The sequence below is a fragment of the Mesoplodon densirostris genome, chromosome 8, assembly GCF_025265405.1.
Source record: "Mesoplodon densirostris isolate mMesDen1 chromosome 8, mMesDen1 primary haplotype, whole genome shotgun sequence".
Classification (NCBI taxonomy): Eukaryota; Metazoa; Chordata; class Mammalia; order Artiodactyla; family Ziphiidae; genus Mesoplodon; species Mesoplodon densirostris.
Window position 1 is genome coordinate 81,495,272 of NC_082668.1, and position 24,464 is coordinate 81,519,735.

Consider the following 24,464-nt stretch of genomic DNA (forward strand, 5'->3'; position numbering starts at 1 on the left):
CCCACCCCATGTCATCGAGTCCATTCTCTATGCCTACCTCTTTATTCCTGCCCTGCGACTAGAGGCCAAGAGGCACATGAAAAGATGCTCAACATCACTAATCATTAGAGAAATGCAAATCAAAACTACAATGAGGTATCACCTCACGCCAGTCAGAATGGCCATTACCAAAAAATCTAGAAACAATAAATGCTGGAAAGGGTGTGGTGAAAAGGGAACCCTCCTGCACTGTTGGTGGGAATGTAAGTTGATACAACCACTATGGAAAACAGTATGGAGTTTCCTTAAAAAATGACCCAGCAATCCCACTACTGGGCATATACCCTGAGAAAACCATAATTCAAAAAGAGTCATGTACCACAATGTTCATTGCAGCACTATTTAAAATAGCCAGGGGGCTTCCCTGGTGGCGCAGTGGTTGAGAGTCTGCCTGCTAATGCAGGGGACACGGGTTCGAGCCCTGGTCTGGGAGGATCCCACATGCCACGGAGCAACTAGGCCCGTGAGCCACAACTACTGAGCCTGCGCGTCTGGAGCCTGTGCTCCGCAGCAAGAGAGGCCACGATGGTGAGAGGCCCGCGCACCGCGATGAGGAGTGGCCCCCGCTTGCCACAACTAGAGAAAGCCCTCACACAGAAACGAAGACCCAACAGAGCAAAAATAAATAAATAAAATTAAAAATAAAATAAAATAAAATAATAAAAAAATAAAATAGCCAGGACATGGAAGCAACCTAAGTGTCCATCAACAGATGAATGGATAAAGAAGATGTGGCACATATATACAATGGAATATTACTCAGCCATAAAAATAAATGAAGTTCCAGTGCTTTTTGCCCAATGTCTAGCATGGCTGATGATCATTGTAAAGCTTTGTAAACAAGCAAACAGTACTGTATCCATAGTGTTAAGTGAAATGAATGGGTTTTTTTTTTAAGTTTTCATTGTAATGTCAAGTTTTCTATCAATCTTGAAGTAGCTTATCTTTCCAGGAAAAAGTTAGAGATTATTTTATTTTGCTAACTAACATCTCGGATTTCACCCACAAACTTTCATTTACTTTACTTTAAACATCCACAGTTTCTTTTTTAATTTTTATTTTATATTGGAGTATAGTTGATTAAACATCCACACTAAGTTTTAAACTTTTTTCTGCACACAAATAAAAGAAGAGCATTTCTATCTTCCTTAAAAATTAAAATTAATTAAAATTAATTGCAATAATTTGGCTAGAGGTCATTATGAAAATGAACATATAGAGGTCTATTTTTAGTCTTTTTTTTTTTTTTTTTTTTTTTTTTTTGCAGTACGCGGGCCTCTCACTGTTGTGGCCTCTCCTGTTGTGGGGCACAGGCTCCGGACGTGCAGGCTCAGCGGCCATGGCTCACGGACCCAGCCTCTCCGCGGCATGTGGGATCTTCCCGGACCGGGGCACGAACCCGTGTCCCCTGCATCGGCAGGTGGACTCTCAACCACTGCGCCACCAGGGAAGCCCTATTTCTTTGTCATTTTAAGGATATATAAATCTCCAGTTTCTCAACACAAAAATAATTTTGTTTCCTTGGCAGCAAATTCTTATTCGTTTGATTTTTTTTTGATTTCATAGAAATAGAAGTACTAAAGGAAATAACTCTAATAATTAAAGAAAATATATTGTCTCTCCAGCAGCATTGAGAATGGCTTTTCCAGATATTTTCTTCCTGCAATTACCTAAAGAAATCATGTTACACACACACACACACACACACACACACCAAAAAGTCAGATCAAAAATGTGTTATGTGGGGCTTCCCTGGTGGCGCAGTGGTTGAGGGTCTGTCTGCTGATGCGGGGGGCGCGGGTTCATGCCCCGGTCCGGGAAGATTCCACATGCTGTGGAGCGGCTGGACCCATGGGCCGTGGCCGCTGAGCCTGCGCGTCCGGAGCCTGTGCTCCGCAGCGGGAGAGGCCACAACAGTGAGAGGCCCCCATACCGCCAAAAAAAAAAAAAAAGTGTTATGTGATGACAAAATTAAATCAACCTATTGAGTTTATAAGCCAAGAATTCCTACAATTGATTATATAGGATTATCATGTTTCATTCTTTGTATCACTATTTTTCACACTATCAATCTGGACTTATGTCCTAATGAATAGTCATGTGTCTATGATTTTAAAATAGATCAGATAAATAGTCAATTGGAGACTGGGTGTTCCCATGAAAAGAACATGTGCTGTGGAGTCAAACAGATCAGTCTCCAGATCTGAGCTCAGCCACTGATAACAAGTGACTTAATCTTTAAAAATTTTTTAAATATAGATAGCAGTTTCTACTTTCTCCTTTATCGTGAGAATGATTCTGTTAGATCAAGGAAATAAATCTTTAAGAGAAACAAATCTTAAATTCTCATGAAGTTGCTGTTTAAATGAGCTTTGAATATTAAAGTTAGATTATATAATAAGTTTAGTTAACTTTTAGATAGGTGTCATTTCCTCTAGGAAAAATATCAAAGCTAGCTATGAAACAGATTAGAAAACACTGGTGATTCCTGTTAAAGAAAAGCAGTTATTCCTATCAAAATCTATTGGAATGAAGAAAAACAATACTCATCCAGTTAAAAGATAGGATTTCTAGAATAATTTTGTAAACAACACAATACAGAACAGCTTTGCTTACAATAATAGTGTCTAAGACCAGTCCATAAGCCATGGAAAAAAACTGCCTCATTTTATAATCACATCTTGAATAGCTTACTAATATGGCAGAAATATTAACTTGAATCTGAGAAATTTTATATTTAACATCTTCTGGAACTTTAAATACTTTAAAATATTTTTAAACCATTTAGAAGCCAAAGAAAATTGAAATTAAAAAATTTCAATTGAAAAAAACCTCTTCCTTGAAAGCCTTTTTAGATCTATTCCAATGTAAAGTATGCCCTCTGCTGGAGGAATGCTATTATAACAATTAGTTGATAAGTATGCTGTTTATTCAGCCCAAGAACTGAGCTTCATTAGATAAGATACAGATTGGTTCTTCTACCCCTACCAGGTAGTGACCCTCCTATTTTCAGCCTAAGATGCATGTCTAACTCCACAAAAGATTTCTGCTCTTACCCCTCGCCCTCAGGCTGTCAGTCTCTTTGCTGGAAAATCATTTTGCATTACATTAGGAAGGGGGCCAAGCCTCTGTGCTACTGAGAAAGAAGAAGGGCACCAACAGATCCATTTTCCTGAGAGGTAGTGCTTACAGGGTCTGCACATAGTCTACTTTCACTTGCCAGATAACGGTATATTTATTCCAGTTCTGACCTCGTGACGCACATCAGCTTCACTTCTTCAACTATCCCCACCTTCCCTCCAGTTGCATAATCCCCACAGTCTGGAACAGCAAAGACCACCCTATAGCTTCAAATACATGTGCACATATGGGCACATACACAGACTCATGAGCTTCTTAAGTGTGCTTATTGTCATACTAATAATACCTAATTCCTTTCCTTTTGAAATAATCTTTTTTGAGAGGAGATAGAGGACTTTTATTTTCAGCTCTATGTATATGGATTTGTGTGTGTGTGCGCGCGCACACACACACACACACACACACACGCTAACATTTTGGTCTGTCAGACTCTGCTCTCTGTGCCGGGGAACATGTGTTCCCACAGAATGGAGAGAAGCCACCTCCACCCACCTTGCATATTCTCTCCTGGATCCAAGCTTCTAGGAAATGAGTTCCCCAAAGAGAAAAAAAAAAAAAAAAAATCTCCTAGAGCCACAGGCCCACGTCGCTATCCATGGAGCTCCTGTGCTCCTGTTTATAGAATTCACACTGCTGAAATGTTTCAGCCAGAATTAAATTGGAATTGTGTATATTGATGTTGGCTGAAATTGTATCATCCATGCCCTTTAGCCTTTGGACTTGGGTCTCAAAGGGAAAGATGATGATTCAAGTACAGGGTTGTGGGGATAACCATACCCACTAGAGTGACCCGTTCATTCATTGCTAGTCAGAGGCAGAGGCAAAAAGTCCAAGAGCAGAGTCAGTTAAGAGTGATAAGCCTGATGACCACATGGGAAGTAAGTCTTGGCAATTCAAGGTGGCAAGATAGAAGATGATGAACTGGAAACCTCTTTGGCTGGTAGGCACCCTTAAGGAAGAGCTATTCAAGTTAAGTAGACCTGAGGAAAGTATGGGGAGAGATTTGTTTAAAGCTATCCTGGTAATTATTCAATAGCAGCTCTTGGGGAGAAAAAAAGCGACAATTTTAAAGTGTTTGCCAATATTGATGGTATTCATATTCCCACCATGGCTGATTTCAAGCTACCAGCATGACCAGTCACCAAGTGGAACTGGGAAGACACATGCACACTGGGCTCCTGCAAGCTGGAAGGAGCCCATTCCAGCACCCTGATGGATACATCCCTCTAACTAAGGACTTTCCCACAAACACCATCTGAAATAATCACACATGCTTTGGGCTAATATTCCATAATTGTCCAAACAACGAATGATAAACACTTAAGTATTGTTTTGCCTTAGGACAAGGCTTTGTAAAAGTCATAGTAAGAGAAACCCACTCATTCTCATTGATCCTAGAAGTCTTATCTCCAACCACCCTCCTCCATAAATGTTCCCCTCTAATCCAACTGTTCCCCTACCCACATTTTTTATAAAACTTTGCTATGTTTATTACAGCTGGATTTTGATGTGTTTATTATAGCTGGATGAATTTTTTATAGATTTTCTTTCCTAGCATTTTAGTTTTGCAGCAAAATTGAGTGGAAGGTAGAGAGATTACCCATATCCCCCCACTCCCACATAGGGATAGTCTCCTCCATTATCAATATCCCCCCAACACACACACACACACACACACACACACACACACACACACACACACCACATTTTGAACTTTCCTATACCTGCACTTTTGCTCATGGTGTCCATGTAACGGGAAGTGTTGGCTACCACTTCTGTTTACAGGTCCAACACAGGACCTTCAAGGTGAAGATGAACTGCCTCACATTCCTCCTCTCTGATAAGCTTTCTCTAAGTCTTCCTTCTTTCACCAGGCTTCTTCCCTCATCCTTTAATACTTTCTCTTTTGCTAGAGATAGATTACTGTCTCTCTTTGAGGACATGAAACTTGTTTTCTTGAACGGGATTATAAACTCTCTGAGGGTGAGCACAATACCCCAGTGCTTGGTTTTCTCAATAATATGACCTGACGAGCTCATTCTCATCTTCTAGTCCTCATTCATATGCCAAAATAGAGAAGGTAAGATCTAACGATCAAATTAAAACCACTGCTTTTGTTAAAACTCTGCTAAAAAAGCTTTAGGCTCGTAGTCATAAAAAGATGTCAAGAAAATAAATCCAACGTGTATTAGCTGAGCAGTAAAGAGGTTTCTCTCCATCAAAATACTTACATTCTCACTCCTGAGATATGAACAGTCACCCTCCTAGAACTATTATGCAATTGGAGGTCATATAACTAACCTAGATGACTCTTGGTGGGTTTCATATAAAATACAAACCTATATTATCCTTTAACAAGCACCAATATCAGCATCTGTAACAGCATCTCTTCCTCCCTCTCCCTCTCTCTCTCTCTCTCTCTCTCTCTCTCTTTCTCAGCTCACAATAATATTTGCCTTTTGGATTGCCGTAGTAGTATTTCTACTTCACAATAATTAATGTAACTAAATTTAGAAAATATATAGATGTAAAGGAGAGCTATCTTAATTCAGAGCAATCCTGTAACAGTATGGGTGATCTCTCACAGTATTATTGCAGACTGCTACATCAATTATCTTTCCCACTAAGCTCTCAAGGTCTATGTGGTATGTATTTCTAGAGATTCTAAAAATCTCTAAATTTCTAGAGGTTAGTACTATAGAACATTATTCTTGTCCTCAAGTGCAAGGATAAATTTTGTGGCATTTTTACAGAGATTACTATAGACCAAATCTAAGATTGGACTTTGGTCTATAAAAAGGGAAAACAAAACAACAACAAAAAAAGTGCACTAACAGATTGGGCCAGAAAGAAGGAGGCTGTTTTATAAAGGTCAATTTTTAAACCCCTCCTACAGAAGATGATCTATGCAAAATATATCCACAATATATTCCAAAGCATAATGTCACCGGATAAACCTAAGGAGTGGAACATATGGGGGAATATGAAAAAGAAGGTACTAAAGTCTGAAAACAAGCAGGTTGGTAAGCTCATTAGCTTGGGTGGAATTTTAAAATCTTCACGTGAACGAATATATAAATCAAAATATACACATGCACTCAGTCATGCGCACTGTGTATTCACACATGGCACACTCACCCTGTACGTTATAATCGTCCACCCTGGAACAGTGACATTCCAGTCTCTTTATAAATGTCAAAGCGCCCTCTGCTGACCAACCTGCGGTACTTGCATTTTCTAGTTTCATAACAGGGAGATCAACAAAGATGATAAAAGAAATTTGGGGGATTTTCTGTGGAACTCTGCATAAAAGTAAGTTCATTCCAAATACAGTAAATTTTATTATTTCGTTTTGAACCTCATTTGCTTTATTTTTTATTTTATATATGTCATTAGTTCCTAAAATAGTATATTAAAAAGGTCAATGTAAAATAACCACTCACTTGTTTTAACAAAGCAACAGTAGCAGACAATTAAAAATGACTGCATAACCAACTTTACTGTAAGCCTATAGAATTAACATAAACCAGATAACTGTGTATTTGCTATACTTAAAATATTTTTAATAGAAGAAAATGAATGTGGACATTGTGTCCCTCTGATGTTTTCTAGGGAAGTGTGGTCTAGAGAAACACCAAAGTTTTCCAATAATTTCTTGTTAGAAAATGACCAGTGACCTCAGAAAGCAGAATTATTACATCCAGCATTAAAATTCTATGAATAGTCTGAGAACTATTCAAATATCCTTTAGAAATGGTTGTATTAGTGTGGCAAAAGCAAATTTTTAAAAATGTGGTATATATTAATTATTAACCACTTTTTAATAGGAAGAAGTTGAAAGGAGAAAGGAAGAAGAAATGCCAGCCTCCGATGTGGAGGCATGACAAAATCCCTGTCCAGAACTGCCCACTAGGGAATTCTCGTCTATCACCCCAGGCTGAAGGAGAGATTAAATTTGGTGATTAAATCACTGATTTAATCACTGAAGGAGTGATTAAAATTGGTTTCAGGGTGGGCCATTATTACTAATACTAGTGTGTCTTACCTGTCAGGTGTGTTAAGGAGTAAAAAAGGCTAGAAACAATATACAAAGAATCTTTGCATTAAAACTATAAATAATTAACATTTGTATCCACAAAGACTATTATGCACTGAAAAACAGTATTTTAGAAACTGATTTGGAAATAAAAATTAGAGAAGTCTTAATTTAAAATTAGAAATAGGGCTTCCCTGCTGGCGCAGTGGTTGAGAGTCCGCCTGCCGATGCAGGGGATGCGGGTTCGTGCCCCGGTCCGGGAAGATCCCACATGCCGCAGAGCGGCTGGGCCCGTGAGCCATGGCCACTGAGTCTGCGCGTCCGGAGCCTGTGCTCCGCAACGGGAGGGGCCACAGCAGTGAGAGGCCCGTGTACCGCAAAAAATAAATAAATAAATAATTAGAAATAATTCAAGTCACATTTTTTTTGCCTATGAAAATTCATATTTATAGAATGTGTGTAGCTTAAATAATAAGTTTCTTTCAATGCTACCTTGGTAACTGTATTTGAAATCTTAACCCAATGTACTGAAATTCAAAATAAAGATTATATTTTGTAAATATCATTAAGATACACACAAAAAATTATGCAAATAAATATTACAGATTATTGAATATTATCTTATTTATTTTGATGGTTAATCCTGTAAAAGAATGCCAACGTAGGCAAAATCCTTCTACAGTTAATTTTGCAACAAAAACTTCAGTCCAAAGAACTACAATAACTTCTTTGGGTTAATGATACTTTACAAGTCATTTACATCGGTAATTCTTAGTTCTGAAGAGCAGCAAGAAAAGAAATGAATACCTGGGATGATCCACAACATCTATCAGAAGCAGAGGCAAAGGCCTAAAGCAAAAGCACTCCATTTTCATATATCAGTTACCTTTTCTTACTGCTCTGGAAAGAACCAGAATGCATTGGACGAACCTGTTCCCTAATCCACATGAGAAGTCCAGACACCACAAGAATCTTACAGACTAGAAGATTGTTAAAGTCTGTGAATTGGATGGAGTCCTCAGATTACTGTACAGTTTGTTGTACCCTCACATGTTCTCAGACTAGTACACATTTTAATAGTCTGTACTTTTCTTTCACAGCACTTACTGTGCAGCTATATAGTGACTACCATTTGACATGCCCATCATTTGAAAGCTCCATGGGAGCAGAAACCACATCTGGTTTGCTCCACCACAATATTTACAGTGCTGAACACTGAACAGTGCATGCCTGGCACACGATAGGAGTTTAATAAGATTCGTTAAATGAAAGAAGTGAAAGGAAGGGAGGGAGGGGACCCCAAGAGGGAAAAACAAAACCCCTTTCTGTCCCTTAAGGCCATTATTAAGGTCTAGATTTTTTTCACTTGATGCAGCTTTAAGTTTTATATTAAATAGTAAGAAAACAGATTTTTTTAAAAAGGTTTTGTCTTTAATTTTGTCCTTGTTGAGACTCAGAATGCTCCACAGATAAATAAACTACAGGCTGACAAGATGCATTAGGTTGGCAACCTTGGATGAAAAACCTTCATTTGAGATGCAGGATCAATTCCCAGCCTCAGTTCTGGCTTCAATTCTTTCTAGTGCGAATTTAGAAAATAGCCAGTAACCCACAGAGATGTCAGGTAGCCTACCAAGGAAGTTTATTAAAATGTGAAAAACCCACATTCAGGTAGTAGAGTTGGCATTCCTATGCAATCATGATTTCTGAAAGAAAGTGCAGCTGCTCAAATGAAAAAAAAAAAAAAAGGCCCTCTAGAATTCAGGTTTAAAAGCTTTGCTATTCTGTACAGTAAACCTTGCTACTTAAAGTGTAGTCCAAGACCAGCAGTAGCAGCATCACCTGGGAGCAAGTGAGAAAGGCAGAATCTCAGGCTCCATACAGAACCTACTGAATCAAAATCTGCATATCAGTAAGACCTCCTCTTCCATGTGACTCATAAGCACATTAAAGCTTCAGAAGTATTCCACTAAAAAAACAAACACCTTAAACAAGGCTAAATAGCAGGCAAACTATAAAAAATCTTGATACTATTTTATTGACAAAAGATTGCTATCCTGTATATTTAGCTAATTCACATAAACCAGCAAGAATATAAAATACCGTAATAGAAAAGTAGGCAGTTAGCAACAACAAAAGGAATGAACTTGTAAAAACATTTTTCATTAGAAAAAAATTCAAATTCAAGTAGTAAAATACCAAATTGGCAAAGTTTAAAAATAATATTACCCACTTTTATAGAATAGACTTCAGGGCAGTAAGTACTCTCCTATACTGTTAGAGCACATGTAATTTGGTACAAGTTCCTGGAATGAAATATAACATTAAGTATCAAATATCTTAAAACTGTACAAATCATTGATCCAGAAATTTCAATTATGTAATATGTTTTTAAGAATTAAACTGGGTGGGGTAGGAATGGATTGGGAGTTTGGGGTTAGCAGATGCAAACTATTATATAGAGGATGGATAAACAATAAGGTCCTACTGTGTAGCACAAAGAACTAGAGTCAATATCCGGTTATAAACCATAACAGAAAAGAATGTGAAAAAGCATGTATATATATAACTGAATTACTTTGCTGTACAGCAGAAATTAACACAACATTGTAAATCAACTATACTTCAATAAAATAAATTTTAAAAATTAAAAATAAATTTAAAAAGAATTAAACTGAGAGATAAATATGAAGAGAGTTATGCAGCATTATTCATGATGTAGAAATTTAGAAACATCCTACATGATCAACAATTGGTTAATTAATCATAAAGCATCCAATGGATGGAATTATTATTCAATTGTTAAAAACCATGCTGTAGAAGAATATCTAATGAATACAGGAGAAATATCATTATATATAAACATCCAGGTATGTAAAAAAAAAGGGATACCCAAATGTGAAGAGTAATATATCTTACTGTAAAAATGTGCGTGACTTTTTCTTTGTAGGTTTCTATGTTTTCCAAATTTCCTGCAATGCAGCTATATTACTTTTCTGAGTTGAAAATAGTATACTTTGTAATAGTGTGATGGAGTCAGCTCATACTGCTCATACAGCACAAGAACAATTGTTAAATTTTCTAGAATTTCATGAGCCAGTTGTTAATGTTAAGCGCAGGCAATTTTAAAAATTAAATTATATGGACTTACTAAAAAATTATATTAAAACAAAGGTAAAGAATACTTAAAACTCATCAATTTCTAATCATTTTACTAGATTTTACAATCATCAGTGATGTTGAGGCTATTTAAGCCCGTTGTCTCCGTATAATGGAAATGGCAAATAGTGGTGTGCTACTGCACATCTATTCCTGACTTAGTGGTCGATGACATTATGTGGGCACTTGAAAGTAGCCTTAGTGGGAGTATTTACACCATGAAGATTGGCATATGCTACAAATCAGGGCTTTTTTCTTTTCCCCCGAGAGCCACTTGGTAAACATTTACCAGCACACCAGACTTCAACCTATTTCTAGTGAAAAATGAATGTGGCCATTTGGGGGAAAGAGGGAAGGAGAGAAGGATTCTCCTATTATGAGCAAATTAAGGAGGGGAAATAATTAAATTAGTTTGATTCTTCCAGGGCTGTTTCATATCTAAAAGGTGGACATGGTGGATCTAGTACCCACACCAATTAGTTACTGAAATTCAAACCAACTCCTGTTTAGCACCCATTCATCTTCTTTTCTAAAGCCTTGTTTTTGGTCTCTATAACCCAGTTGAACCTCTCTGTGACACACCAGTCTGTAAAAAGAGGAAAACGTAATGGCCTCATTTAATTCTCAGAAATTTGGATGAGTCAAACTAATTCATGGGGACTTCCCTTGTGGTCCAGTGGGTAAGACTCCATGCTCTCAATGCAGGGGCCTGGGTTCGATCTCTGGTTGAGGAACTAGATCCCACATGCTACAACTAAGAGTTCACATGTTGCAACTAAGAAGCCCACATGCTACAACTAAGAAGTCGCATGCCACAACTAAAAGATCCCACATGCCGTAACGAAGATTCCGCATGCCACAGCTAAGACCCGGTGCAGCCAAAATAGATAAATAAATAAATAAATAAATCTTTTTTTAAAAAACCCACTAATTCATGTATTTGAAAGTACTTCGAAAATCATGAAATGCAGGACTTGCTTATGATATTTACCACATGACAAGGACCACGGATATCTTATAAAATAAAATTAGAACCCAATGTGTTCATGTTCATAACATATTAATATTGCATTAGTTTTAAAACATTTTTAGACACAAAGAGCAATTATTTTCATTTAATCTCCTCCAGAAATATTATTTTAACACAAATACTCACAAAACCCCAAAGCCCAAAATTTCTCCCTCTGTTTAATAGATCCTAATGTCATCAAGGCAGCAACTGATTTTTCCAGAAGTAGTTAATTAGTGCATGTAAAAGTATGTGTGTGTCCCAAGTACCTGAAGCTACAGAAGAATCTGCAAAAGACGGTTCCAATGAATTATTCTCTGTGCCCCAGACCTCCAGACTGGGCTGATCTGTGACTAAAAGGAGGGGCTCTTTGACTTCAGGACCATCTTCTGGTGATAAATTCTCAGACTCTGTGAATAAAAGTATTAGAATGTAAACAATAGTGCCATGCAAGTTTTTTTTACAGTATACATAACTGTCATTGTTATTTTGAAAACAGAATAGGGGTTCCTAATAGAGATTAACCTGAATATACTTAAATACTTTGAAATTCCAAACAGAATGCAAATTGTATTGCAATGCAAGTTTTTATACAATATAAAGAGCTGTTATTTTTATTTTGAAAACCAAGTGGGGTCCCTAGTAGAGATCTGCCTAAATATACTACAATACTTTGACATTTTGTAAGGCTTGGAACATGTTTTTATGTTGTGACAAAGTATTTTTATTTTTTTATGTGAACACAGTGAGTAATTCTTTTGTGATGACTAAATTTTATCTAAAAAGCCAATATAATAAGTATTATGTTAATCATAAGTGTGACGATTTCCCATCTGACCATCAACTTTAGGAAGTAAGCCACTTGTTCAGTGATACAAAGTCACATGTAAGGCTGCATTAATGAAAATGCAAACTTGGTGGTAATTTTTCTTCAGCTTGTGCTCTAGCCTTTTTGTTCTCTCACTGCGTGTTCTACACGAGATGTACATATGCTTTAATGTTAGCCTACATTCATGTATTCTGGATTTCTGGAGATTTTTTAGAAATTTAATGAAATATTCTGAATCCTTCCTTTCTCCTTCCCACCATTTCTTCCACCTGACCTTTTTTTTCCTTCAGCCAACACGTATTGAGTGTTTTCTTAAGGACTTTTGAAAGAAAGTTACAAAGAAAGACAAGAGTTTCTGCCCTTCTGAAGTACAATGTGTCATAAAGAAAATTTCTTAAAGTATCATTTTCGATTAACCCATCTTAAAGAATAAGGAGAAGATGTGTGCTGTGTATGGAGAATTTCCTGAAGAAAACTGTTCTGACTTTGGAGTTTGTCTTTAGACAAGATGATTTTATAATATTTGTAGGTACATATTAAGTATGTTTGGGGTTTATAATAATAATAGTCAATTTATTTTGTGCTTTACAAATGTTAAATCTTTTAATCCTCAAAATAATCCTGGGTAATCAGTAATATTATTATCACCATTACACAGAGGAGTAAACCGAGGCACAGAGAGGGCAAGTACCCAGTGAAAGTCACACATCCAGGGACATGAAGGAGCCAGGGCTCAGTAAGTGTCAGGATCCAGAGCCCAGGCTCCTGTGTTAGTCAGCATGGGCCAACATGATAAAGTACCATAGACAGAGTGACTTAAGTCACAGAAAAGTATTTTCTCACAGTTCTAGAATTAGGAAGTCCACGGTCAATGTGCCAGCAGGTTGGTGTCTGGTGAGAGCATGTTCCTGAGGTTGCAGAATGTCACCTTCTCACTGTGTACTCACATGGTGGGGAGAGAGAAAGAGACAGAGATCTCTCTTCCTCTTCATATAAGGCCTCAGTCCTATCAGATTGGGACCCAAACTTTGGATCTCATTTAACCTTAATTACCTCCTAAAGACCTAGCTCCAGATACAGTCACATTGCAGGTTAAGGCTTCAATATATGAATTTGGTGGCAGGGGGTCTCGATTCCATCCACAGCAGCTCCTACCACAGCTAACTTTGAATAATGACAGCTAACTTTGTTCTGGGCATCAAGACCTGCTAGAAAAATGGTTAGAATCCCTTAATAATATATATAGGTTAGCAAACAATATTTAAATTCCTGACTCCCCTGATTGGATTTTCAGGGGAGGACATGAGAAGTAAGCCCTACTTATTTGGAATGAGTTGGTCAGGAGCACCCTGACTGCTGGTAGGGGTAGTGAGAGTGTAAGGATGCTGAGTCCCAGAAGGGGATTGCATCTTCCATCCAACCTTCAAAAGAAGCTTAGAAATCCCTTTCTACTGGGCTCCCTGTCTTTGTAAAAGCCCACATATCTGGGGCAACATCCATCATCACCCACTTTGGCTGAAAGAAAGAAAAGCCCCAAATGTAAGAGGATCCTGTCAGGGGACCAGGGAGGGCGAAAAGAATGATGGATAATTGGTGCCACTTTTTTCTTTTCAGAAGGGCTTTATCCCTTTTATAAAGTGTTTGGCCTTGGCCAGCCAATATTATGTGCACAGGCTACGAGAGTTTGGATAAACTAGTCCCCAAGCCATTCTGAAACAGACATGTAAAGACTTAATCATAATACAAAGTTATGGCATATAATAAGGAAAGTAAAGAGGAAGGCATGTGAATATTAGAGGAGGTATATGATGAGGTGTGTTATTATACAGGTATTACGTGTATATACTTTACCTAGGATTGCTATCGTTCAAAGCATTAGAATTTGAAAAATCACATTAGCTTCCAACAAGGCACCTTGTAAAGTGGAACTTAAAAATATCTTAGAAAGAAATATGTTGTATGTAACTTGTTGCTCCGCTCCCCCCCAATAAAAAAAAGACAGAAATATGGCGAGACATTGTCTATGTCAGGAGAAGCTAGAAGACACTCAGAGTTGGTCTTCTAGACTTTTTCCTAAACTAGTACACAACCATAAAATGGGTAAGTACCCTCTACTTTGGGGGATGGATATAACAAGGTCTTTTGTGATCTGCAAGGCTGCTCTTTCTAATATCCCTCGATACACTGAGGCCAAAATGTCGCAGGGAACAAAAAAATTGAGACTGTAGCCATTTCCCTTTGAAGTTCAAGTCCTAGGGTGTTTGTCATGGATGGAAATGGTCCCACGAGGTCTTGAAAGGGAACTCATCATGAGAGGGTGTGATCTGCGCTGGGGTCCAGCTCATCCTTGAGGTATGTAGGAGAAATTTGGCCCCATTATTGTATGTAAGTTTGGCCTGAAGTCCCTTTAGAATTAGCAAACTGGCATTAGAGTTACATTGTGGAAATAATAGCTGGGCCATAATATATAAACGCAAAAGAACCCATAATCTTGATGTTGCAAGAAAGTGGCACCACTGAGCTCACTCCAGAGGACTGAAGCAAAATCAAGGTGATTCTACTGAGAGGGATTTTTTTTTTTTAAATACAGTTACACTTTGCTGTGGAAATAGAAACAATGACAGTAGAAACTGGGGGACCTGCTAGTGGACAGATCACAGAATTACTGCTTGGCTTTTGAAAGCTGGATTAACCACATTTGGCTGAATAAATCCCCCTCAAATCCCTAGATAATCTCAAAAAGGGGAGCCTCTTGAGCTTTTCACTTTGTGGCCATCTCAAACATATGACACCATACAGCATTTGCTTTGGGCTGAAGCAAGAAGACCTTCCTTAAACATGGATTACACTTCACTCCCTGTGATTCATTTACACACAGGTCCATTAATACTATTTTGTAATTCTTCTGGGCTTTTCAATATTTCATAGTAAAAATATTTGTGTTTGTTTGTGTTTGTCTCTCTCTCTATATATATACATATACACACACATACGTACACAATGTTGTGTGTATGTGTATATATACACTATATATATATACACACAGATAATATATGTGTATATATATTGTGTGTATTTCTAACCACTGAGCAAAATTAAGCTATTTCATAAATAATACAGCATAAAATCATAATATGCTGTTTACTCTAATAATTTAGTAACTATCTGTTTTTCTTTTGCATAAGTAGGTTAGAAAATTGTTCACTGTATTTCTTATTCCATTAGGAAGTGTGGTTTATGGGAATGGGGACTTTGTATGTCTCATTTAAATCCATATCCCCAGCACCTAGAACAGTGTCTGGCACATTGTTTGTATTCACATGTTGATTGAATGACTGACTGAATAAAAGAAGTGAAGTAAGCTTGAAATGATTATAATCATTTAAATTATATATAATTGTGAATAAATTATACCAATTATAAATTGGTAATCATTCATTACCAATTAAACTTCAATTTGTCTTACATATGGTATTTTTTTTTTTTTTTTTTTTTGCGGTATGCGGGCCTCTCACTGTTGTGGCCTCCCCCGCTGCGGAGCACAGGCTCCGGACGCGCAGGCCCAGCGGCCATGGCTCACGGGCCCAGCCGCTCCGCGGCACATGGGATCCTCCCAGACCGGGGCACGAACCCGCATCCCCTGCATCGGCAGGCGGACTCTCAACCACTTGCGCCACCAGGGAGGCCCCATATGGTATTTTTAAAAGCATAGGATACATACTCTGTAAAGAAAAATAAGATGGCAGATTATATTAGATTTACAAATGATATATGTGAAAGAGCTCTAAACTGTTATTTTATTATTATAATTGAATACTTTTAAAAACTCATAGAAAGTAACACTGTGATATGTTAGCAATTACAGGCCTTTTATCAAATGTTTAATAAATTCCTTCAAAATTTATATAAATGTCCAGAAGACTATGCAGCAGTTGTAATAACCACTAAAATATTTTCTTCCAATTTATTTGTCTAGGCAGTGTTAAAATTATCTTGATAAAAATCTCAGACAATCACTTTGTTTCCAAAATAAGATGGGAAATGGAAAACATGTTGGACAAGGAGTCAGCTGCCAATATTCCAGCCCAGCTTGCTGAGTGCTGTGGTCTTCGGAAGGTTCATCTTTTCCCAAGCAGCAGTTTCCTCATTTGTAAAAAGAAGAAAACATACCTCTCAAAATCGCTTGAAAATTTGATTCTAAATACCCTAGTATTTGGCACTGTGTCTACAGGTTTTTAAACTCTCAGTCACTAGGCGAAACACAAAAACCCTTTGCAGAATTAGCAATACCTGCATTGCTTTCATAGCAATCGGTGCCTGTTAACTCCTGGGCAAGCGCGTAGTTTCCTGTTTGCCTCAGAACAGTCAGAAACGTAGAAAACCAGTTTTCTTTCTGCACGATCCTTTTCAGTAGCTCTCTTACCCCTGCTTCATTTCCATTATTTTCTGCAGCAGAAACCTGTTTTAAGAGAAAAGTAGAATTAAAGAAGTCCAACTATCTTATGAATAAATTTAAACAGGAACTAGCCTTTAGAAAAATTGCACAATTAAGCATATGTATAAAGGCTCATATTCAAATACTAAAGAAAACAGCAATGCCGCTTACAGAAATTTTGGATTCTAGGGGGAAAAAAATCCCTGGGCCAATCCCCCTTTTAAATATACACTATTTTTTAAAGCTATTGAGATATTCAAAGCTGACACTTAGGAAACAGATGTTTTACCTCCGCCATTCTGAATAAGGGGTGCAAAAGAAGGCGTCTTTAATGTCTAGCCATGTTATGTCTATTTGCATCAATTTCTTTCTGTATATCTAGGGCTTGCTATTTCTTTTCAACTCATGTGGAGTCTATAAATAGGAAATCAAACATTTCTTATCCGACCTCTCTTTCTTCACTATTACCATTATGGAATAAGTAATTACTATCAGAGATTTATATTCTTTAATATTTGTATTATTTATTACTGCTATAATACATTTTAAAAAAATTTGTATTTACTTAATATTATAAGACAAATTTATTTCTATATTCTTTTTTTAAGTATTGGGCAGAAGCATTTCTATATCCATTCATTACTATTTTTAACCTTCATTTAATTTCTCCTTTAGATTAATCTAGTAAATCTTTTTAAATGTGAATCATTAGTGTAATCATTATTACAGTGCATATCCCCAGTTCTTAATACAGCACCAGACATTTGGAGAAAGGATCACATTTAGACCAGAAAGAAATTAGGCAGGACACCATCACCTTGCTGGGCCATTAGTCAAGCCACTTCCTCTACAGACCTCAGTTTCTACATGTGTAAAATGAAGCAACTGAAATGAAATTACAGCCTTTGTCTGTCCTAGCTGCATGTTAGAATCACCTGAGGAGCTTTAGAAAATACTGATGTCTGAAATCTACCCCCAGAGATTCTGATTTGTCCATGGGGGGAAACCAGAAGGTTTTTTTCAAAAGCACCTCTTGATTCTAATCAGCAGCTTAGGTAAGAAGTACTAACTTATATACTCTCAAAGGTCTTTCTCAACATTTGCCCATCTTCTGCATGTATAATATGGACTATTCAGCTAGATTAATTGTTTCCTACGAACTTGTGTATTTTCTAGTCCTCTAAATATATCCAATAACCATTTAATTTCAGGAATTCACATTTTTGGAACAATGTCTGGTACAAATTTAGTGTTTATTATTATGATGACCGGGAAAAGCATCTATCTTTACAAACATTTCACCAGCAGACGCTACTTAGTACAAGATTATACCACATGATTTCTACCCAAAGAATATGTTTGTTTCATTAGCTAATAGATAATTATGCCATTATACGTGTTTTGCATGTATCAACCCAACAACTCTGAAGAAGATACCGATATTAACCCATTTTACAGATCAGAAATCCAAGGCTCAGAGAAGTCCAGTTACCTCCCTAAGGCCACAAAGCTAGTAAATGGCAGAGGTAGAATTAGATCCCAGACATTGGCTTCAGAGGCTGAATATTGCCTTACTGAGCTATAATTATAGCTGGTAATTGTCTCCAATTTTAAGATCATTTTCTGACAAGAGGTGGTTAAAATGACTACTTGACTTAATAAAATTTAGGCTATTTCAGTCCATCTCCCCCACAGCATTTCTAAGCAGATTCTTGCTGATTTCCTACTTTTCTTTAATTTTGTTAATTTTCTAATGGAAATTCTTTGTCTTCTCTGATGTGTAACATCTCTATTATTATCTGCTAATTTAAGCAGTAGTCTCTAAAGATGCTAAATGAGACTGGTTTGAGCACCTTATTTTAACTCAACCATTTCCATTTTTAATTATCTCAGCCTTTTATCAGCTTTAAACTCATTCCACAGAAGTAGTCATCAGAAAGCATTTCTCTAAAATGAACAAGTGAAGCACTGTAATAAATACTTATACTTAAAAACCTAACCATATTATATCCACTAAATTTTCTTTGACTATTGACCAGTTAGTCGATCTTTACTGTAGAATTGTATTTGTCAAGCTTGCTTTGTCCTTACTGAGTTCAGGCATTTGAGAATCATTATGCCATTATTTCCTGCAAATATTTTTATTATTTGAATGTGGAACTACATATAATACCTGTGCAATTTTAGCAGGGTCATCAAGATTCTGAATTTTTAAGGAATCTTCCTAGTTTGGGTTCTAGAAAGTACATCAATTCCCTTTAAAGCAGTCACACAATGTTTTTTACTTAATCTGTTCTCCTATATATAAGATCCCAATATATACACTTGATTACTGAAATTCTTGGGAAATGAATATTTAGACTTGAGCCTGAAACAGGACATATAATGATTCCCACTCATGTTCCTTCCCCACTGAATGTATTCTCTGAATATGAAGTTAAAAATGTCTATGGATACATTGTTAACTAATTTATACAGTGGAAAATAAATATGAATTTGTGGGTAATACAGTTCAATGCTTTCATATCCTGAATTCTTTGATCTATGTTTTTTCTAACAGAAATCAGTAGAGAAACCAAAGATATTTCGTTTAAGCACTGGCTTGCCAACACAATTGTAAAGTTAGATAAAAATGCTTTCTCCCCCCTCAGAACAACCGTAGATAGCTATTTAAATATAATGGTGACTTTTTAATATAGCAGAGCTCAACCCTCAGTACCAGTAAATCAGGAAGCAAAACTCTTATGTTAAAAACAAAGAATTTTTAAAGAACAAGTTCCCTCCAAAAGTTAATGTCTTTCTGAATGACTATGTATTGTCACAATGACATAACTAATTTCTTATTTGTACTTTTTGTTGCTAATAAAATTCTTACCCATCCTAATTTACCTGACATTACAATGAGCTAGAAGGAGATTAACTCTAATACTCAACTTCATATAGATGGAACTGGAGGGTTTCTAGCTGGACTGGTGATATTATCTGCAGTTCTAATGTGTAAATGAAAGGTACAGAGGGTCTTCTAGGACTATAGATATTTGATGCTTTGAACTGGGCAGGGCTGAAACATGAAGCTTACTTAAACTGTTCAAATTGATATTAAGACACTGTGGAGGGGCTTCCCTGGTGGTGCAGTGGTTAAGAATCCACTTGCCAATACAGGGGACACAGGTTCGAGCCCTGGTCCAGGAAGACCTTACATGCCGCGGAGCAACTAAGCCCGTGAGCCACAACTACTGAGCTTGCGTGCCAAAACTACTGAAGCCGGCGTACCTAGAGCCCTTGCTCTGCAACAAAAAGAGAAGCCACTGCAGTGAGATGCCCACACACCACAATGACGAATAGGCCCCGCCCGTGGCAACTAGAGAATGCCTGCGCAGCAACGAAGACCCAACACAGCCAAAAATACATAAATGAATAAACAAATTAATTAATTTTTTAAAAAACACTATAGAAATGTTTATATGATCCACGGTTCATGGTTGTCTAAGTCATGGACGTGCTATGATGTCACTTAGCATCCTAAATAGAAGCAGGCCAGTACAGGGACACCCCCTTACTGTTAGGGAGCGTTCTATTATAATGATCTATAAAGTGATTCTTGTATTTATTGCTGAGTCCTCAGAGTTTGCAATAGTGCTTCACATATACTAGACATTCTTTAATTATTTGTTAGAAGAATGAACGTTGATCAACACTGCATCGTAAACTCCATGAAAGCACAGACAGTATTTGTGTTATTCTCCAATCATTTCAGCACTAGCATGGTGTCTGATGCAAGGTGCTGCTCCATAAATTTAAACCGAATGAATGAATTATCAGTCAATTAAATAAATTTCTTCGGGTACCTGCTGGTCACAAAACTAAATCTAGGATCATGTTTTTAGAAGTGCTTATGTAAGAGGGGCAGGGGTTGGGAGGTGGAGGTGAGAATCCAAGACCAAGTAGAAAGTGTCAACTGGAAAACCGGAAAAGCATTAAAATAAAATGTTTTTTAGAAGTTCTGATTTCTTAGTTAAATGCAATTTTAAGGTGTCAAAAAAGCAGATTTGGAGATCTTATTTATATTCATCATCCACCCATCCATTCCCCAATGCCTGGCAAGGCAATTTATTACTCCAAGTGTTTTCATTTCTTATTCCAGACAATTCCTTGGAAATAAATCCAACCAATCAACACTTATTAAGCACCAATATTATACTTAGTCCTAACTGGGTTCTGGTTTCATCCTTAGATGAAAAACATTGTTTCTTCCTCAGATCACAGTTTAATCCAGGGACTTTAGGAGACAGATCTCAATTTCAACATGGGGTATTTACCTAAATCCCTGAAACTTTAAATTCACAAGGAAATGTGACCAAATAAATAATAGAAGTCATCATCATAACCAAACAGCTCTTTCTTATTTATAAAGCTTTTTCATAAACACTATTTCTCACTCATGTTCAATAAAATACTGTGAATGAGAGAGGAAATTATTATTATGTCCATTTTCATGGGTACACTTAGGATCAGGAAACAAATAATTTGGTCCGAAGTAACACAGATGGTAAGAAACAGAGATAGATCTCAAATCCAGGTCTTGCCATTCCAAATTCCCATGCTTTCCCCACTACACTTGGCTGTTGTACGATAAACATTCCTCAAGGACCCCATATCAACATGCTGTGGATTCTTCTAAACCTCAAGGTGCCTTTCCATCATCCGCCATTGATTCCTTTTGAGACTGATGGTACCTGTAAAATGACGTGTACAAAAACTATTCCAAAGTTTCACACAGACACTATTGCTCCTTTGAAAGCCTCAGATACATAGCTCCTCTAGCTTTCAGGGCCTCCTTTGAAATACAGCTCTGAGGGAGAATTTGGGTTGCTTTGGCCTTAACTGCTACCACTACACAAATGTCCCTTTACTCTATATCTTCTTTGTGTCAAATCCCTTGCATTCCTGCTAGCTGCCTCCAAGCTTGCCAGAATCAAGAACTTGGATAAAAACTAGCTGGCAGAAATTCAATCCAGGCAAGACAAAAGTGATGCTGATAGGCAGACATATTTAGAGTAAATAAGGAGAAGTGCTGTTTCGCTGGCAATCGGGACATCGTACCCACCAAACATAAACAGCTTTGTGGTGTTACTGGACTCTGTTGCTTCTGGACTTCCTAACAGCTACTGTGGCTGGAAATGCCATCTTCCATCTCCAGCTGGCTTGAAGGCTGCATACTGTCTTCCAAATTAAGTTTCTGCCACAGTGATGTACACATTTGTCATATCCAGCTGGACTACTATAATGCGTTCTAGCTGGTTCTCAATACACAAAACTACATAAACGTTACCGACAACAGTGTAAAGTAATTTACTAGTTGGGAAAACCAGTCATCAAAATTAGATGCATGCTTGAGTCTTTGGACAGGCCCTATGGCTGTCAAGTGGACAAAGGAGTATTAACTTTAGTCACCAGAGACTAAGTCACATCATACGCTGATAGGAATCCCGTGCCCAGAACTTTGTAACAAGGATACAAACAGTTGATGAATTAAAAAGAAAGAGAGAAAGAAAGTGTCAAAAATCATAGCATGTTAGACTTTGACCCCCAAAATGGGTTTATTTGCCTACATGCCTTTCAAAATAAGACTTCTGACGCACACCCTGAGTAAGTCAGATTTAAATAGGTAAGCATTTCTATACTCCACAGTACATCCTCACTCACTGAAAGACAATGAACAATAAAACATTAAGTGTAAAGTCACCTGTAAAATTCATCCTGTCAAAACGCCACGTAAAAAAATCCACTATTCTGGGCTTCGCTGGTGGTTTAGTGGTTGAGAGTTCGCCTGCCGATGCAGGGGACACGGGTTCGTGCCCCGGTCCGGGAAGATCCCACATGTCGCGGAGCGGCTGGGCCCGTGAGCCATGGCCGCTGACCCTGTGCGTCCGGAGCCTGTGCTCCGCAATGGGAGAGGCCACAACAGTGAGAGGCCCACGTACCGGAAAAAAAAAAAAAATCCACTGTTCTTTTATTAATATGGAAAATTGCAACTAGCAACATATTTTTTCAGTTATCTCCAATTTTTGATTCCCAGAGAGTTGAAACTTTGAGTAAAGAAAAAAAAAAGTGTGTGTCTGTGTGTGTGTGTACTATGTAGTTTCCCCATTTGGACCAAAATTAAATGGTATAGTGCATAATATAGGCCAGAAATTGGCAAAACTTTTGTTTAAAGCCCAGATAATAAATATTTTAGGCTATACGTCTCTGTTCAAATGCTCTTAAAGTGCAAGAGCAATCATAGCATGTAAATGAATGAGCATGGCTGTGTTCCAATAAAACTTTCTCTATGAACTGAAAATTTAAAAATGTAAACACCATTCTTAGGTTTCGGGCTGGATTTAGCCCATGGATCATGGTTTGCTGATCCCTGTTCTATGGAACTTTATAAAATAAGCTATAAAATTTCACACCATCAGGAACTAAATCCCTAGCTCTGCTAATGTCTTCCTGGGAGAACTCGGCAAGTTATTTAAACTGCCTCAGTTTTCTCATCTGTAAAACGGCACAGTTAATAACATTAAAAAACCCCTCAATAGATTATTGTGAGCATGAACTCTGATAATACATTTTGCAAGTGATACCAACTGCAAACAGTAAGTGTTTAATAAATGTTGTCTGTTAGCATACATTATTATTCTAGAGTTAACTCCTCTTTAGTTTATTTCAGTGAAAGAATTAGAAAAGTAGCCGTTTTCAAAATTATGTTTTTAAAAGCCTAGATATTCTCTTCTCAAGGAGGGATCCAAATTTACCAAAAGATATCAAAGAACATTTGGAATGGGGCAAATGGAGGAACAACCCCGAGTTACAATACCTGTATCTGCCTACAAGTCCAGCTCCATTTGAACTGACACCTACCCGATTTCTGTCTTCAACTGTCAACAGCTCCGCCTCCACACATCTATCCAAGACATCTGTAACCAGAAGCTTGTCCACCAGTGTGGGCTGAAGGAGGTTCAGCAATTGGAGACATTCATCGTGAGCATTCTCAAAGGATGGAGAGGGCAAGTCGTTGAGCTCAGGGTTCACGTAGCGGGCGGCTAAGGGGTTGCCTGCTAGTCGGAGGGCGTCCACAAACATCCTAGTCCAGCCGGGGGACCAGACCCCCTTCTCCAAGGTGTTCAGAAGCAGATCAGCTGCCTGCATGTTCCCGGTGGTGGCAGCCGTCCTCTGAATCTGCTCTTTCACCTCTGCAGGTAGAAAGGTCAGGTAGTCCAGTACTGGCTCTACCTGGATGTACATTTTCACTCGGGCCCTGAAACACGAAATGAGATAGCAGAAATTCTTGTCTGCGGAATACCCATCCGACGACATCTTTCCTTCTCAGAGGCGGGAGAAGATTCTCCCCAATAGACGGACAAGTTGCTGTTCTCAGCTCAGCGGACGAGATGTGCGGCCCGCTGCTTTGGAGCTGCAGGGTCTGCAGCGATGCTCCTGGCAATGACGGGGTTGCCTGCACGACGCCCAGGCGGGCGCGCGAGGGCGCGGTCGCACCTGGGCAGGTGAGCAGGTAGGCAGGACGCGGCGGCGGCGGGCGCTCGCAGGGGCCAGGGACCGGTGCACCTCGTGGGCGCACTGGGGTGGAAGCTTCGGGGCCAGCTTTCCGCCAGGTAGTTATATCGTTTGCCTGATTTCGGTTTCTGTTTCGATTCTCTTCTTCAGGACTTTCCACACGTAGTCCGCCGGGCGGGGAGTGTCTGGTCTGGGAGGAGCCACCCTTTGGTCGGTTCCGGTACGTACAGTCCTTCGATCAAGGGCCCTGTGGGAAAAA

At 38.1% G+C, this 24,464-nt stretch overlaps 1 protein-coding gene across 1 annotated transcript in view; it reads right to left on the reverse strand.

Moving 5' to 3' along the window:
- IFIH1 (interferon induced with helicase C domain 1) overlaps positions 1–24,007 on the reverse strand; it is a 56,466-nt gene extending 32,459 nt beyond the window's left edge. Inside the window, exons 1-3 of the mRNA XM_060106421.1 lie at positions 23,552–24,007; positions 16,504–16,672; positions 11,654–11,794 (exon numbers count right to left, since the gene is read on the reverse strand). Coding sequence (XP_059962404.1) covers positions 11,654–11,794; positions 16,504–16,672; positions 23,552–24,007 — 766 coding nt within the window. The remainder of the gene's footprint in view (positions 1–11,653; positions 11,795–16,503; positions 16,673–23,551) is intronic.
- Between the last annotated feature and the right edge of the window lie 457 nt (positions 24,008–24,464).